The 19,037-nt window shown below is 38.0% G+C and overlaps 1 protein-coding gene across 1 annotated transcript; it reads left to right on the top strand.

Annotated features, from left to right (window-relative positions):
* The first annotated feature begins 16,910 nt into the window (after nt 1-16,910).
* LOC114318151 (MLP-like protein 31) lies at nt 16,911-18,703 on the top strand. The gene is made up of 2 exons (XM_082894028.1): nt 16,911-17,283; nt 18,111-18,703. Exons 1-2 carry the CDS (start codon nt 17,097-17,099, stop codon nt 18,377-18,379), a joined length of 456 nt encoding a protein of 151 aa, XP_082750154.1. The 5' UTR covers nt 16,911-17,096; the 3' UTR covers nt 18,380-18,703.
* The last annotated feature ends 334 nt before the right edge of the window (nt 18,704-19,037 follow it).

Below are 19,037 nucleotides of genomic sequence, written 5' to 3' on the forward strand. Positions count from 1 at the left end.
AGAATGTTGTGGCGGTAAAACCAAATGATATGCCACCTCTCTAATCCGCTCTAAGATCTTGAAAGGTCCAATGAACCTTAGAGATAGTTTCCCATTCTTCCCAAACCTCATCAAACCCCGCCTTGGTGAGATCTTAAGAAATACATGGTCACAAATCTCAAAAGATAGAGGTTGTCTCCTCTTGTCAGCATAACTCTTATGTCAGCTTTGAGCTGTACCTAGTTCCTTTCGGATGAGAGCAACTTTCTGGGTCGTCTTTCGGACTAGCTCTGGGCTTAACATCCGTGCATGGCCTACCTCGACCTAACAAATTGTTGATCTACAAGGTCGGCCGTACAAGGCCTCAAATAATGCTATCTCGATACTCGCTTGATAACTATTGTTATAGACAAACTCAATCAACGGTAGGTGTCTCTCACTTGACCCTTTGAAATCTAACATTCAAATTGCCCATCAGTTTGAGGATTATAGGTTGTGCCAAAGGTCAACTTCGTTCCCAATGCCTCTTGAAGGCTTTGCCACATCTGGGCTCAAAACGAGGATCTCCATCTGAAACAATGGTCATCAGGACCCCATGAAGTCGAACTATGTTTCTAATGTATAACTCTGCCAAATAATCAACTGAGTCACCTGTGCGCATATGAATGAAGTGTGTAGACTTAGTCAACCTATCAACAACCACCAAAATGACATCATTACCCCATTGTGTTCTCAGAAGTCTAACCACGAAATCCATGATGACGTGCTCTCATTTGCACCCGACTATAGGTAGGGATTGCAACAAACCCGCTAATTTTTGGTGCTCGCCTTCACTTGTTGACAAGTAAGGCATTTTGATACAAATGAAGTGACATCCTGCTTCATATCCCTTCACCAAAATTGACGACTAAGATCAAGGTACATTTTTGTGCCTTCCGGATGTACCACAAGACGTGAATGATGAAACTCCTGAAGTACCTCCTCACTACATGATTCTGGCACTAACAAACGGTCTAAATATCTCACACTCTGATCTGAGTGGATGTTCAAACCTTTCTCTTCCTTCCCGTCGGAGATTCTTTCACGAATTGTCTCCACCTCAGGGTCACCCTGTTGTGTTTTTATGACTTTGCTAATCATGGTAGGTTATGCAATCAAAGTAAACAACGTAGCACCCTCACAAGACTCACCAAGATGCAAGTCATACTTATCGATATCACCTAACATAACCCATTCTCGAATGGCCACACTTGCCATGGTACTCATGGACGTTCGACTAAGGGCATCGACCACTACATTGGCCATTCTCGGATGATAGTGAAACTCAAAATCCTAGTCTTCCATAAACTCCATCCACTTATGTTGGCGCAAATTCAAATCTTTTTGAGAGAACAAGTAGTTTAAGCTTTTGTAGTCAGAATAAACATCAAACTTCTCATCGTATAATAGTGTTTCCAAATTTTCAAGGCAAAAATTACTGCTACTAAGTCATGAGTGGGGTAATTCTTCTCGTAGATCTTTAATTGTCATGACCCATAAGCTACAACCTTCCCCTTTTGCATCAAGACACAACCCAGCCCATCCCGGGACATATCACAATACACGATATAACCCAAACCCCTATTCGGAATTATGAAAACTGGAGCGATAGTCAACCCAATCTTAAGTTCTTGAAAAGATTTCTCACAAGTCTCGTTACACACATATTTGATACATTTTCTGGTCAACCTCGTTAACGGTGCAATTGATCTAGAGAAGTCCCTCACAAAATGGCGGTAATACCTGGCTAACCCCAAAAAACTTCAGATTTCAAAAGCATTCTTAGGCCATTCCCAATCATGCACGACATCTATCTTTGAGGAATCATCGGTTACTCCTTCTCCGGACACAACATGCCCCAAAAATTTCACCTTTGATAGCCAAAACTCACACTTCTCAAATTTTGCAAACAATTTGTGCACCCTAAGCAAGTTAATTACTATCCGCAAGTGTTTCTTGTATTCCATCTCGGAGGGTGAATAAATCAAAATGTCATCCACAAAGACTACTATGACCCGATCTAAGAACTCTTGGAAGACCCGATTCATCAAGTCCATGAACGAAACCGGTGCATTGGTTAACCCAAATGGCATGACTAGAAATTCATAATGGCCATACAAAAGGCCATTTACTAGATATCTTATTCCTTAACTCTCAACTGATGGTACCCCGATCTTAAGTCTATCTTCGAAAAGCAACGGGACCCCTTAAGGTAGTCAAATAAGTCATCTATTCTGGGTAGAGGATACTTGTTCTTAAAGGTAACTTGATTCAACTAGCAGTAATCAATACACAACCGCAATGACCCATCCTTCTTCTTGACAAAGAGAGTCGGCGCTCCCCAAGGCGATGTACTAGGGTGAATAAAGCCCTTATTTAAAAGTTCTTGCAGTTGGATTTTCAACTCATGCAACTTGGCGGGTGCAAATCTATATGGTGCCATGGAAATTGGTGTCGTGCTGGGCACCAAGCCAATGGAGAATTCAATATCTCGGTAGGGTGGCAAACTAGTGAGATCTTTAGTGAAAAATTTGGGTATTCACAAACTACCCTTGACAAGTCACCACATATCATATAACCTCATTGGCCAAAGAAAGGGAAAAAAGAAAACTAAGCCCTCCCCGTCCCTTAAGGTCAAACAACGGTGAAAACGAACTATCACCCCGATCACATAGGAAATATAAACAATCTCTAGTAGGTGTGAATATAGACACTCGATGGCGCTGACAATCTATCGTGGCCTGGAAATGTGATAACCATTCCATACCCAATATAACATCAAAAGTGTTCTTGTCTAAGATAATGAAATCAAAAAAGTGTTGGTGATCTGCAACCGTAATCTCACAAGAGTGGCACACTTGTCCCAATGCCACTCTACCACCAACCGGTGACTCGACCACAATAGAGATTCTAGCTGATCAATCTCTAACCACAAAGCAGAAGGAAAAGCAATAGATATAAACAAATACGAAGCACCCGTATCAATTAAAACACTAGCCATAGAATTAAACACAACAAATTTACCTCTCATCACAGAAGATCCTGGCAACTGCTTTTGTCATGACCCGAACCCGCCCCTATAGATTAAGGTCATAACCGGCCAGTAATCATGAGATTACCTACGGCCTCAAATCAGATTAGAATATACTCCATCAGAGTTAAGGGGCCAAACGGAAATGACTTAAAAATTTTGTCCAATGAGCTATGCTTACATGGCAAATCAAAACGTTTCACATGTACTTATGATAACTCACACCACATATCAGTAGTTAACATCTTGTATACCCAAGATCATTTAAACACGTAGTCAGCTATACCAAAAGCTTATACACATAAACGGTCTATCACGACCAATAGAAATAGCAAAAAGGAATACAAAAGATCATGAACAAAGCCTCTTGCGTGAGGCACCTGGGCTGACTTAAAAAAACTCGGGTTTCTTTCTTAAATTCCACTAAGGCTAGGGTTGAACGTCCCTTTGCTCACCTACATACATATAAATGAGAGTGAGCAAATGCCCAGTGAATAATATCAAAATAAAGAGGTTAATAAATGAGATTCGTTCATAAATGAATCATACTTATAATGCACATATTTGAACCACTATTCTCATTCACACCAGATTTACAAATCTCAATAAAGCAAAATGACCTTAGGTCTAACACATCATGTCCATATGCAAAACGACCTCAGGTCCAATTCTTATATAAAACAATACAATCTCAGGTCCATCTATACGAAACGACCTTTGGTCCAACCAACTCTCTATTCAAAACGACCTTTGGTCCAATTCGAACACATCAAACGGCCTCGGGCCTAATTCAAACATCTCAGGCATATAAAATGGCCTCGGGCCCATTCTCTTTATATTCATATCCATGCATATTTCATATTCATGATCATGATCCCTTTTATTCAAACGGCCTTTGGCCCATCACGGTATTTCAACATATCAAATGACATATTCAAACGGCCTTTGGCCCATCTTTGCATTCATGTCTAACAGCCTTTGGCCCAATCGTTCATATTCGACGGCCTTTGGCCCAATCATTCATGTCTGATGGCCTTTGGACCAATTATTCATGTCCAATGGCCTTAGGCCCAATTCAGATATATCAAACATATCAACGGCAAACGGCCTTAGGCCCAATTCAAATATATTAAACGTATCAACGGTAAACGAAAAATGGAAAACAACCTTAGGCCCAATTCAAATATATCAAATGTATCAAACGGCCTTATACAAATTAGGCATATAGAATACTCATTCATATTTCAAATCAATGAATCCATGGAGCTCATACAGAAGTAGCATTTGGAAAGTGATATACTTGAAAATATCTTTACTAAGATATTACTCACAGTGTTCTGCCGATGGATTGCCCTCGAGCTCGACCCTACACGTTACAAAACACATATGGGTCACAAACGATTCAATCTGTTCTGAACTTGTGCATTCCTCTTAGGCCTCTCTATTATCTTTTTAATCCATTTACAATGTTCAATGCATGCCTAAGAGTGTTCAGAAATGGAAGAGAACAAAAAATGAAATACAAAACATCTTTACAAACTTTCTGAAACAGGGCTCCCCGCTCGAACATGGCTTCGGCCGCTCGAGCTGACCCTTTAGGTCTGCAAAAGTACTGGTTGCCTCATTTTACGCTCGAGCGTGGCTTCAGACGCTCGAGCTAAGAGTCAAACACCAATTTATACCAAACATACTTCTAATACATTAAATTCATGCATTTAAACTTCATATCTTCATCAATCATGCCTGCATGTCAATTCTTGACTCCATTTCTATTTCAAATGGTACAAATGGTGCTTACAACCATGAAACTCAACAAAACTATGCTTGCATGTATGATTCAACACTCAATTTCTCATATTCAACTTCTTACATGCTTCATTATGCAATTTCATGGCAATTCTATGCATGCATGTGCATATGAACTTCAATTTCATCATAATCAACACCATTCATGTTCTTGATTACCATTTAACCTTGAATTCACAAAATTACAAACTCAAGCTCATAATTCTTTGCTCAATTACTCACCTAGGAGTTTCAATCCCCACAATTGTAGTTAAATCTTGAGCCTAGCCTTCCAATTTCACAAACTTTGAGCCCAATACACAATTTCCCTTCTTCTCTCTCTATAGCCGGCCTGTCCCTCTCTCTCTTGAGTGTGATTTTCAACCAAAAGAGAAAATGAGCTGAAAACAATGCAAATAGGCCACGTATATACCTTGGCCTAATCAAATTAATTAAGGCTAAGTAATTGAACCTAATTTAATCGTTCTGAATCCAATTATTTTGATCCGAATCAATTTCTAATGAAATTTCACCATAGGCTCTAAAAAATACGCTAATCATAATGACGTAATCAATTTCGGGTTCTGTGGCTGATAGGGCCTTTAATTTAAATTCTAAAGTAGATAATCAAACAGATTTTCCTACAGTGAGCAGATAGAAATTCAAAACCACATATATTCATATAAATGACACTCAAAATCATATCAAATACATAATCACAATCATAATCAAGATTAATTAGCATAACACGGACCAGGGTTATCACAACTTTAGCCTTGTAACGGCGTACACGTGTCCCTATGGTCTCTAATAAACCTACTCATCTCTAGAAGCATAGGCCTAACGTGGCTCCCTGGATAGCTCGTGAGGCCTTAACTAAATGAGCATGCTAGTGGCTTTGAGTTTACTTTGACCTTAAAACGCCAGATGCGGCTCACAACTATGGGCATGCTCTTATCATGTGCCCTGGCTGACCTCACTGAAAGAAAGTAGGTCCTTGTCCTATACTTTTGAACTAACTCTAGGATCGATTAGGTTGTGGTGGTGGTGGCATCTGCTGTCCTCCTCCATTCTATGGACAAGCATCGGCCTTGTGACCCAGTTGGTCACATTTGAAACAAGCAAAAATGCCTTGAGCACTCTTTCCCAGGCTTACGCTACGCAATGGAAAAGTGGATCTAGTCTGTTGTGGTTGGGGCTAGAACGAAGCGGAGCCCCAATGTTTCTTACTAGGCCTGAAATCCCCCTGTCATTCCTGACCCCTAGACCTCAAACCCCGAAGCCTCTCCTCCTCATCTTGAACAGTGATCTCTACATGTGCGCCCACTTCTACAAGGCGATTGTAGTTCTGGATCATGTTTCTAGCAACCTTAAACAAAATTTTGGTTCTTAACCTCTTCTCAAATTTTATGCAATGGTGTTCTTCCGTTGCCACCAACGCTGATGCAAACCAGGACAAACTAGTGAAGGCCGCTTTAAAATCGACCATTAACAGGTTTAATTGCTTGAGGATTTGAAATTCTTGCCTCAGTCTTAGCCTCTCCCTAGCCGTGGGAGGTAAGTGTTTGTCTTGGAAAGCAATGACAAAAGCTTCCCATGTCGGCTCTACTCTGCCTTTGGTGTACTTCCACCATTAGCCCGCATCCTTTTTTAGGTAGTAACTTGCTAGAGTTACCCTTAGTTCACTATCATCGATGTGAAGCATCTCAAATGTCTTCAGTGTTTGCTCCAGCCATTCATCCGCCTTCTTGGGCTCCAGACCACTGTGAAACTCGTCTGGTTTAGCTTGTAAGAATTCTCAGGCAAGAAAACCCACCCTTGTCTCTACTACGTTCTCTTAGGCTTGATTCTTCACCCTTAAGATATTCATAGACTCTCTCAAAGCTCTCGCCATCTCTCGAGCTAAGGCACCCGTAGCGGCTAGACCTGCTTGTTTTGAGACTCCCACCGATCCCATTTGCCCGGCTACATTAGCTTCGGCTGCTTGGTCAGCTGCATTAGCTTAACTGAACCCTTCTTTTTGTATCAGAACTTCGTGAACCGGCATCTCATGAACACCTCGGCGAGGCCTACCTCGCCTTCCGCCTCTACCACCGCAGGCCAGGCCTCGTTCCGACATCCAAATTTAAAAAGAAAAGAAAACAATTTAGCACACAGTCACACATGTGCTTGCAATCGAAACTCATGTGTCCCATCACTATAATTAGTAAATTTTAATTCACACAAATACTTAGTTTCACTCCACATAAGCACTTTGTCACATAAACCCATATGGATTACTCATTCAAGATAATGTTTGTCCTACGAAATACTGAGAGTTGTCATTAGAATGAGCATTGATCAGGTGCTCTTCGAATGAGACTTCAAGGGATTTAATAAATGCAAACAACATCGTAAAAATTCAATCTTATACCCATCAAGTCAATAAGCATGTTATTACAAAGAGATAGGCCTGATTTAGTGTAGACTCCTCAATTCTCCCTTAACAGTTTGATGCCCAACTATTTCCCCAACTAGTTTTCTTCCCTCTCATCTAATTTTCTTCAACTTTGAACCTCTAAATAAGATGTTTTAAAGATTTTTTGAAGAGTTCACATCCTTATCATTTATTTCCACTTTGTCCTTACTCGGTTTACCGAACAGCGCAATATTTTAAACGAAATGCGAGTCTTGGAACATCGTAGTAACATTTTAAAAAATATTTTGAAAGAGAAGGTTTTAAGGTCGAAAATAATTTTGGTCTAAAATAGTGTTGGTCCAAAATGGGGTGTAAGGTTGAGATTTAGAAGCCTTTCTTGCTGAAGAAATCGAACGTTTGTACAACATAAGTTTCATCATCGAGTGATCGACCTAAGGTGCCCAAGTCTTAAGGGCGGTCAAAAATGGGGTGTCTACAGTTGCCCTTTTTTGACAGAGTTTGAAGTCATGAAATGACGTGAGTGAATGTCAAAGCTCGAAGAGGACCCATTTTGACAAGGCCGTAAGACTTGGGTAAACAAAGAAAATGCAAATGCTGTTGGTTGAACCCGAGGGTTGCCTGCATATCCCGTTGGAAGGAATCAAACCAGCGTAGTTCAGGGATAGAATGCAAAATGATACACAATGCAACAAAACAATGTAAATGACATATAATGTAATGAAATAATCAAACCACAAGCAGTACAAAACACACAAATACCATAAAGGAATGGAGATGCAAATCAAACTACGTTTTATATAGAAAGGAAGTGGGCACAGTCAAATGACGCCTAACAACAAGTAAATATAAGAAAAAGAGAGAGAAAAGATGGTGAAAGAGTTCAAAATTCACCTCTTGAAAGAGAGAATGAGCTCCTTAGATAACAAACCACAAACTAAGCACTCTCAAGGAGCTGAAATTGTGTTAAAAAATCTCAGCAAAAGCCTCAGGTTTAAGCTTGTATGGTGTATCGATTATGTATGTTTATTGCAAGAGAGGAGAGAAGTGTGCTGGACAAGCTATGGCTTTTGGCAAATTTCCTAACCCCAAACCATGAGGGGGGTGTGGTATTTATAGAAAAATAGCTTCTCATGTCAAAAATATCCGCAAAGGGACAGCTGGTCCAAAGCATGTGCATGGGAGCAAGTGGTAGCTGTCAAAATATCTATTACTCCAAACATGGTTGGCCGGGCATGAGGATGTAGGGTCGGCCCAATGAAAATGGGCTTTCGGCCATCTGTTGGCCAGCAATTCTCTGAGTGGTCGGGCTAGAAAAAAAAAAAGGTTTTGGTCCAAAGGGGGTGCAAGGTTTAAGTTTTAAAGCTTGAAACCGAATCCTTTTGCTGAAGAATCGAACAATTACACATCATAACATTTCATCATTGAGTATTTAGAGTGAAGCGCCCAAGTCTTAAGGGCGGTTAAAATGGGGGGTCTACAAAGCTCATTTTCAACCACTTCTATATAAATGAGATTGATTAAATGGCAGAGAAGAAACAGGATCAAGGGAAGTCTTGACTCAAATAGGGGAAGTGCAGGGCTTACAAGAAGTCATGCCAACCTTGATGAGAATATTAGAGGCATATTTCTATTGAGACAAGAAATAGTTGGCCCCTATAGACTGAATGGATATACCAAGGAAGTAAGAGATGTACCCCAATTTCTTCATTGCAAAAGCATAATGCATGTGATGAATAAGCTCATGGAGAAGAAGAGAACTACTGCCAGTAAGTAGAATATTATCTACATAGGCCAGAAGAATGAGAATATCAGTGGATGTCTTTTTGATGAACAAGGAGTTGTCACAGTGGCTATTGACAAAGCCTTGAGACAAGAGAAACTTGGAAAATGTGAAATACCAAGCTCTTGGATCTTGCTTGAGGCCATAGAGAGCTTTTCGTAGGTGACAAACATGATGAGGATTGGTGGTACTAGAAAACCCAAGTAGTTGCTGCATATAGATTTCTTCATCCAAGATGCCATGAAGGAAATCATTGCTGATGTCTAGTTGTTTTAAAGGGTAATGGTAATGTAAGGCAATGCAAAGTAAAATTTAGATGGTTAGTTGTTTTGTCACAGGACTAAATGTCTCATTATAGTCCACACCTTCTTGTTGGAGAAATCCTTTGGCAACTAACTTGGCCTTATATCTGGTAATAGTGCCATTAGAGTTTTGTTTGATTCTATACACCCATTTACAACCAATGGATGTTTTGGAGGATAGAAGAGGAACCAGAGACCAAGTGCCTTGAGCAAAAAGAGCATTATACTCTTCAAGCATGGCAGAATAACAAATGAGAGAAGCTAAGGCCTGTTGATAAGTAGCAGGTTCGACATCAATAAGAGAATGAGAAGAAGAAGAAGCCATGAGGCAATGAGTTTTGGATCTAGTAAGCATAGGGTGGACATTAGTAGAGGTAAAAGGAGGAAAAGAAGACGAAGACAAGGCAGGTAAGTCAATATAAATGGATTAAATTGGAACATATGAGGAAAATAGATGGGAAGAAGAGGAAAATGGAGCAGACCGATCGATAAGGGAAGACACAAGAGCAGAAGAATGAGCTGTAGGTTCAACAGGGATATCAGATAGAGTACGTGCTGTAGAAGATTTAGCTGGAGTAGCAGACAGAGGGACAGAGACATTAGGATGCGTAGAAAGAGGACTAGATAGAAAAATAGGCTGAGAAGGTGGACTAGACATAAAAAGGGCTTGATACAAGAAGGGGACCAAAAGAAGAATTGTAATTGAGTTAAAGGAGAGTGAGAAACAGGAGGCTACGATGCTGATGATGTAGCAAAGGGAAAAATATCTTCATAAAAAATAACATGCCGAGAAATGTGAATTTTTCCTGTAGTAATATCAAGACATCTATACCCTTTAAATGAGAGATGATGGCCAAGGAAGACACAAATAGTAGATCTAGGCTGAAGTTCGCTAAACGTGTAAGGCCAAAGCCATGGAAAGCATTGACAACCAAAGCCTCTAAAGTTTGAGTAATCAGGAACATAATGAAAAATGAGTTCATAGGGAGACTTATTGGAAAGCTTAGAACTAGGCTTTCGGTTAATAAGATAGGTAGTTGTAGACACTACGTCAAGCCAATGCTGTAGAGGAGCAAATAAGTGGTGCAATAAGGCAATAGAGGTTTCAATGATATGCCTACATTTCCTTTCAGAAACTCCATTATGAGGAGGTGTATATGGGCAAGACATTTGATAAATGATACCGTGAGTTTTTAAGAAATTTGTCATTTGATTATTAGCAAACTCAATGCTTCCATCTGTCCTTAAAACTTGCAATTTAGTAGAGAACTGAGTTTCAACAAAAGCCTTAAAATCCAAAAACTTTGAAAACACTTCACTTTTGTAACATAAAGATAAAGCCAAGTGAATTTGCTAAAATCATCAACAAAGAGAACGTAATATTTACATGTGGACAAAGAGGACAAAGGTCTCCAAACACTATGGATGAGGGATAAAGGTTTGTTTACAGTGGAATTTGAAAGCATAAATGGTAGTCTATGGCTTTTGGCCACACAACAATGAACACAAAGAGATAACAGCAAAAATTTTATTAGCAATATCAGATAAATGATCTTTCATATGTACAAATTTTGACTGAGAATGATGGCCCAATCTCTTATGCCAAACATGTGCAGAAACAACTTCAGTAGTAGAAGTAAGTGAAGTATGAGATGAAGACATGGATGCAAAATAGGAGAAGTAGTGGAAAATTGATATAAACCATGAACATTAGAGCCCTGGTGCAAGATTGCCTTTGATTTCTTGTCCTGAATCACAAAGAAAGAATCATCAAATGTGACAGTACAATCATTATCTTGGGTAAGTTTATGCACATAAACAAGATTGGAGGAAATATGAGCATGCAGAATCTTGTTAAGTTTGAAAGAGTAATGAGGAGTAGGCAAAATGCCTTTGCCTATGTGTTGGATAGGCAGAGAATTAACATTTCCAACTGTGATGTGATCATTACCTTGATATGGCTGATACATGCTGAGATTAGCAAGATTATGTGTGATATGATCAGAGGCTGCAGAATCAAGATACCAAGGAGAAGATTCAGATTGCGCAGAGGCAACATAAGCCTTTGGTGAAGAAGCAAATTGTGACTGAGAGGATGTAGAAGAAGATTGATGATAGGTTGTATCCATTCGATGCCAACAATCTGAAGCAATTTGATTTGCTTTGCCACAAATTTGACAAATCAGTCCTGAATTAACGGAAGATTGTCTGCTTCTGCCTCCGTTAGATGATCTTCCTCCTCTGAAAGAACTTCAAGAAGTGCCTCTGTAATTGTGAACTAATCGTCCTTGAGAAGATGAGGAACCATGATAGCTTGACTTAGAGCCTTTTGTAGCAGCATACGCAACAGAGGACACAAGGTTCTGATTCTTCTTTTGTTTGGATTCAATGTGAATAGATTCAGAACAAAGAAGAGAGCTCAATTCAGCCATGGAAATAGCGGCAGTTCTGGTATGAATGGCAGTTCTTAGAGCATCAAATTCATCAGGTAGTCCATTTAAAGTAAGCAACACCAGATCTTTTTCATCGGCAGGAGATGAAGCTAGGGCTAATTTATCAACAAGTTCTTTAATTTGACTCAAGTAGTCTTCATTGGACTTAGATTCCTTAGTCAAATTGTTCAATCTATTTTTCATTTGATGAATGTGAGATCGAAAAAGTAGAGTAAATCTTTTACACAATGTGTCCCATACCTCTTCACTAAGTTGGAAATGAAGAACTGATGTGAAAATGGCTGGTGCAAGAGTTGTTGCAGTACAACTAAGCAAATGTGCATCAATAACATTCCATTTTTCTCGATCTGGATTCAGGATTTCTTCATCACTCGAATTCTTGATCATCAATGGAGGACATGGAACAGATCCATTTGTAAAATCCAAAAGCTTAGTTGCACGAAGTATATTTTGAAATTGACTTCGCCAAATAATGAAGTTTGTAGAATCAAGTTTGACGGTAATGAAGGAGCTTAGATTGGAGATGAAAAGATTGAGATTAGTAGGTAGAGATAAAAAAAAATGAGGAAGCCATGGATGAGTTGATATGAAGCTCTGATACAGTGAAGAATTATTGTAAACTTTTCTCATTACTTGAATCTGTGATTACAAGCACTTATATATACAAAATCTCTAACTAATTAAATAATAATATCTGTGACAAACTAACAGTCTGTCTAGCTCTATCTTACTGAACAGGTTAAGCTTGAAGCTACAACTCCATCTGTGGCTTTAGTGGCTGAGCTAGTCGTGGCTTTAGCTGTGGTTTTAGCTGTCGAGCTTGTGGCTTGAGCTTGATTGTCATCACTTTCCAAGGTCAATAAACTTAATTGTCAATTGATATTCTAATTTATCAAATCCTAAACATCACATTCATACATGAAAACTTCTTTCAAATTTGTCACCATAATTATACATTGAAAAATGCTAAATAATAATGGAATGTGTATATATATAACAAGTATGTAAAAATATATGAAGATGTTTTCGGATGTGTATAAGTTGCATTGGGATTCTAATATTTTTAGTATTTTTCACCTCTTATTGGCATTTCCACGGCAATCATTAGCATGGTCCATTATAATTAATTAATTATAATTAATTTCATTTTCATGCTTTAAACTATTGCCATTTTTATTTATGACAACCTTAAACTATTTATTCAATTATCAAGTCTTTAAATTATCAATTTCAACTAATGTAGTCTAATTAGAAACGATTGTTCAAATGAATAATTGTTAAAACCTAATTTGATGAATAATATATTGTTAACTAAAAAACCATCTGAAAGATAACCAAAACCATAAAAAATTGTTCCCAAATAAATGCTAACACCATTATTCTCAAAACAAAAGCTAAAACCAAGGCTCATCATGCTAATAACTGAAACTAAGTTTCGCCGAATATCCGGAGCATAAAGAACATCATGAAGATACAAGGTGCGCCCTCGTCGCATTTCCAGCTTGAATGTGCCAATACCAAGCACCTCCACACTGGACTCGTTCCCCATGTAAACTTTTCTGCTCCCAGCAGGTACTCGACGATACTCAACGAACCCTACTCTGTCCCTCGCGATGTGGTCTGTTGCTCCGAAGTCTACAACCCAAAAATGAGGAGAATGAGCAATTAATGCTTGACTAGACACAAAGCATTGAATGCGAGAAATTAAGTAAGGGAGTACCTTCTTCTGCTCAGGGCCATCCCGAGCGAAGTGTCCTTCTTTGTTACAGTTAAAGCATGTCAATTTAGCCTTTGCTTTCTTACCACCTCTCTTGCCCCTACGCTTGAAATTTCTACCGCCATTGGGCTTAAGCGCAGCCGCTGCTTGCTTCTTAGGGGCACCTTTTGCTTTTCCACGTTTGAACTGAGAAGTCCTACGTGAGCTTGACTCAACCACCATAGCAGAACCATCAGACTTAGCCGCCTCAAGGCGCTCAGCCTCTAGCTCCAAATGACGCGATATGTCTTCGAATGTTTTCACACTCTCATTATGCATCATGTTCTGCTTCATCTGCTCCCAAGAATTTGGCAGAGAGCGTATCACAGCCTGTACTTGCTGCTCACGTATCATGGCTGACATGACTCTCAAATGCTGCTTCATCGAGTGATGCGTCCTTTTCTGATATGAGTCAAACTTCATAGTCAGCCCACGTAGCTTTGCCAAAGAGGTAATACCAAACTTTTGCTTGAGAGCTTCCCACATCTCAAATGCAGTCGGGCAATGCTCAAACTCACTAATCAAGTCGTTGTGCATGCTGCTCAACTTAGTAAAGCGCGCACACCGATCTTTGTTACGCCAAGTCTGAAAGGCTTCAAGATCACGACGATGTTGAGCGGTATTGCCCTGCTCTGGCTCAACCATCACTTGTTCAAGTGTGGTCAACACTTCTTGCTCATTGAGGAGGTATTGGATCTTACGGCGCCATATGTCATAATTGTCGCCATCCAATTTCTCTCCCTTAGTTAAGTCTGCCACCACTGTCTTAGCAGCCATTTCTACATACAGAGTAAATAAATGCGCAGGGGATATTAATGATAGCAACACAAAACAAAATATTTTGCAGAAAAAAGAATCTAAATTAAATAATGATAATTTTACACATGTCTCAAGATCGAAAATTTGCTATGCTCGTAATCATCTCTTGCGCCTCTAGTGATAATTATCAAAATTTAATTTCATTCCATGCGCAAAAAACAATCAAACAATCTCCCACTATTTATGGCATATACAAAACATGATAAATTCCATACAATAGCATCTCAATATAAAATTACAAACAACTCATGCTATATTTATTTAATGATGGAATTCAAATAAATAATTAATCATGCTTCTTTAATTGCAACATATTAAAAAAACCAAAAAATTGTATTTAATATGCAGATTATGCCATAATTAAAGTGTATATCATTTTTGAAATTTTCGGGAATTTTCTGAAATTTTCTGGAATTTTAAATAACTAATTAAACACACATAAAATTAGAAATAAAAAATCCAGAAACTAGTAAACAGAAACAATATTCAGATTATGCCATAATTAAAATGTACATTGTTCTGAAATATTCTGAAATTTTTCTGAAATATTCTGGAATTTTAAATGACTAATAAATACACATAAAATTAGAAATAAAAAATCCAGAAACTGATAAAATGAGACAATATTATCAGTAAATAATAAAACCTTTCAGAAGTCTACAATAAATATTTCAGCCCCAGAAAATTATTTATGCAACACCAGAATCATTTTAAAGCATAAAAAATGAATTATTAACACAGGAAAAATAATTTATATTTTCTGAAAATTTTCAAAATTTTACAGAATGTAGAAAAATTAATTCTGAGTCTAACAGTATAAGCCACGCATAAAACAAATATGTAATGAATTAATTATGACCATTTAACGCAATACAGAATTAAAAACAAAACAAACAGTGCCTAATCGCCAGCAGCCAAGCCAGCTGAGGAAAACGGCGCGGCTCAGCACGCGGCCCAGATCGCGGCTCGGCTCTTGGCTCGGCTCCGGCTCAGCGCGCGGCTCGGCTCACGGCTCAGCGCGCGGCTCGGCTTGCGGCTCAGCGCCCGGCGCGCGTGCGTGGCGCGGAGGGCGCGCGCGTGGCTGCGCCGCTGACGCGCGCGTCGGTTGAGCAGCTGGCGCGTGGGGGCGCGTGGCTGCGCGTGAGGGCGCGTGGAAACGGCCCACGGCGTCAGGTGGCGCGTGCAGACCACGCGCCGCCTTCCAGGGTGTTTTCTGGTCCGATTTTTGTACTGCCGGGCTCCTTTTTTCAAAATAAAACTATTTATGATATGAAAAAAGACATTAATGAACATAAAAAAAAATATTTTTATGCTCCTAATCTGATAAATTTTTTTTTCTTCCTCTACAAATATTCATGTGTATAATATATACATATACATATAAAAGTATACACATGATTAAAGGAAACACGAAAATATCCATAAACATGCTCTGATACCAATGTTAACTAAAAACACAGAATATGCAGCGGATCAAATAATCAAATCATACCTTCTTCTTCTTGATGATAGAACCTTCTTGGATAAATCACGTGCTTCCAGAAAACTTCTTGATGAACCAACCCAGCAGTGGAGTGATATCACAGATTGAATATCACCCACACAAACCACAGTGTCAAAGACTTGATCGTTGTGTTTTTTGGGAGAGAGTCAGTATATGGGTAGAAACAGACTATACGTTGTTTCTCACTTGGATTACCCATAACCATATATCAGATATATTATATATTATAATATCTATCCATATCAGTTAAAACTGATAACATCTGTATCTTGAGTGGTTATCCTAAATAGGTTTGAATTCAAATTCAAAACCTATTTGGATAAGGATCAAATTTAAATTTAAATTGTCATGCCACATGGGCGCCCATTACTAACATATATTATTTAAAAATTTGAACAACTAATAATTAAACCATACAATCAAACTCACATTCTTTTCTTCAGTATGTCGAAATGAGGGTGAAAGCAAAGGCTACTATAACCATCACAAAAAAAAAAAAAAAAAAAAAAAAAAACCCTGAACTCAAACATCTTCCACATTTTGGTTGTGTCATCTTAACAACTTCCCTATGTTCACCTGACAAGAAATTTATGCCAACTTGTAGGCTGAGCATATTTGTCCCATACCAGTCAATAATCCTAAAATAGAGAATCAATCACAAAATTCATTATATAAAATTAAGTGAAATAATAGTAGTGGAATAGTCTTTTTGACTTCTGATTTCACAATATGATGTGTATGATTATTAATTAATCAAAATAGAATACACAAAATGATTTCAACCAAATGGTCACTGGACGAAAACATCTCTTTTAGAGGCAATTAGAAGATTGATTTTGATCTAGGAAAATGAAATACATAGTAGTATTTGTTATCTGATTTTTTTTATTATTAGACACGTGGATTCTGTGTTCATTTATTTATTATTTATCTTATTACCTTTGTACCTATTGGTAAAAAAAAAAAAATTTGATTTAAAATTTGTTTGTACACTATTTTGTAACAATACCATTTATTTTACATAGTATTGCATCACCGTATTTGACTAGGCAATCACAAGTGCTGAGGCAGCTTAGATCAGCAAAAATAAGTGGAAAAGCACTGGGGAAATTATGAACCTAGCTCACAAGCATTCTATATAAAGGGTAAGGCAGGGTAGTGTCCTCCACATCTGCCTCTTCATTAAGTTTTCAACTTATAAGTGTTGGGTTTTTTGTAGATAGATAAATATGAGTTTAGTTGGTAAGTTGGAGGCTGAAGTTGAAATACAGTCTTCCGCTGATAAGTTTTATCACATATTCAGGAGTAGAGCACACCACATCCCAAACATCTGCCCTGAAAAAGTTTCAGGTATTGACGTGCATGAAGGTGACTGGGAGAATGTAGGCTCAATCAAGAAATGGAATTATGTCCTTGGTAAGACAACCCCAAACCAAATTCTAACTTTGTCTTTGTCTATTAATTTCATGCAAATACATAATACAAGCCCACTAGGCTATGACTAGATGTGAGTTCATCTCTATGTGCTGCTTGTAATTTGTTCTCTTCTTTTTAGCTACGGATCCTCTAATCTCCAAATTTTTATGTTTCTCTGTCTTCAATGCATTCTCAGCCAATCCATATTATTAGAAACTCAAAACAAGGGATTCTTGAAATATGATCGCAAGATTGAGACGGCAACAATCCATATTATGAGATACTTAAAACAAGGGATTCTTGAAATAGGATCATGAGTTTGAGAAGGCAGGAGGTAAATCGTGAAAGGTTGCCTTCCAATTAATTTGATTTTAGGGTTCAATAACCCAATATAAATATGACAACTTAATTTGAAGAACATACACAAACAAACTAAACAATTTGCAAACCATGGAATCGTTGAATGCATTTGACCAAATTAAAGCGAAAACAAGGGTACAAGATTCTCCGTTCTCAAAATTCTTACCCTACTGTTTCAAATCACAAGTTCTAGTTGAAGTTGAGTTCATCTTATGCAAAATAAAAATGCTATACGTTATCTGTTTTTTATACCTTTTTTTCCCACCACTTACGTGAATATTAATGATTAGTTTCTTATTTGGAAATACTTAAGAAGATAATATAGACAAATAATACCTTACCATGTACGTGGTGCATTAAAACGGTTAATTTTTTATTTTTTTAGTTTTCATATACAGTAATCCTCTTTTTGCAGTGATAGAAACTCCAACTAATTTTGACAACTTCGATTCATTGTGAAAACCTAGATAAAAATGCTGAATCTCTCAAGGAGACAGTTGAATCCATAGATGATGAAAACAAGGTGGTAACTTTCAACGTCGTTGAAGGAGAGATCATGCAGTGCTACAAGAGCTTCAAATCAATCCTCCAAGTTATTGAAAAGGGCGAGGGGGCCTTAGTTAAGTGGACTATTGAATATGAGAAGGTCAATGAGAATGCCCCAACACCAGATAAATATTTGGACTTCGGAGTTGGTGTTACTAAAGATATTGATGCACACCTTGTCAAGGCATAATGCTGTTACATAAATGAACTTTTTACTTGATTTTCTTAATGCTAGATACAAGGTATGGGTCACATCTGTATTTATTAATATAGACCCTACCACTTTGTGTCCTATATTAAGAAAATATGATAAAAATCCATTTATGTACAACATTATTTTTGGCAGTATTATGAAGTTGTATTGCAAAGCTTTGAGTTCTTTATTGTGTGCTAGTTTTGCTGGTTTGAGTGTTTGTGTTTTTCTTTCCTCTGATGTATGTAACATAAGGAAGACTTACTATTTTATGTTCTATCTGAAAATATAGGTAAATAAATGTTTATGAATTTTACTTCATTATGCCTTTTAAGCTTTTTAAAAAGCTTTTAGGGTAATTATATCAATCTTACCCACCAAAAAAAAAAAAAAAAAAAAAAAAAAAAAAAAAAAATTGGTGTGTGCACGCTTGATGAGTGTGCTATTATAAGTAAGGACGGACCAACGCGTAGACAGTAGGGGCCGTGGCCCTTGCCTTGGCTCAATTGCTTTTTATGTGTATATTACTACTTCTTCGTGTTTATTTCCGTGTGTGCATGTGTAGTGGCCCCCCAACTGCCAAATGTCCTATTTAGTCTTCAACCTTCACTTTTTTATTTTTTAGAACAAAATTCATTTTACCACCTTATAATTT

This window comes from Camellia sinensis, chromosome 11, assembly GCF_055761805.1.
Source record: "Camellia sinensis isolate YWXY chromosome 11, ASM5576180v1, whole genome shotgun sequence".
NCBI lineage: Eukaryota > Viridiplantae > Streptophyta > Magnoliopsida > Ericales > Theaceae > Camellia > Camellia sinensis.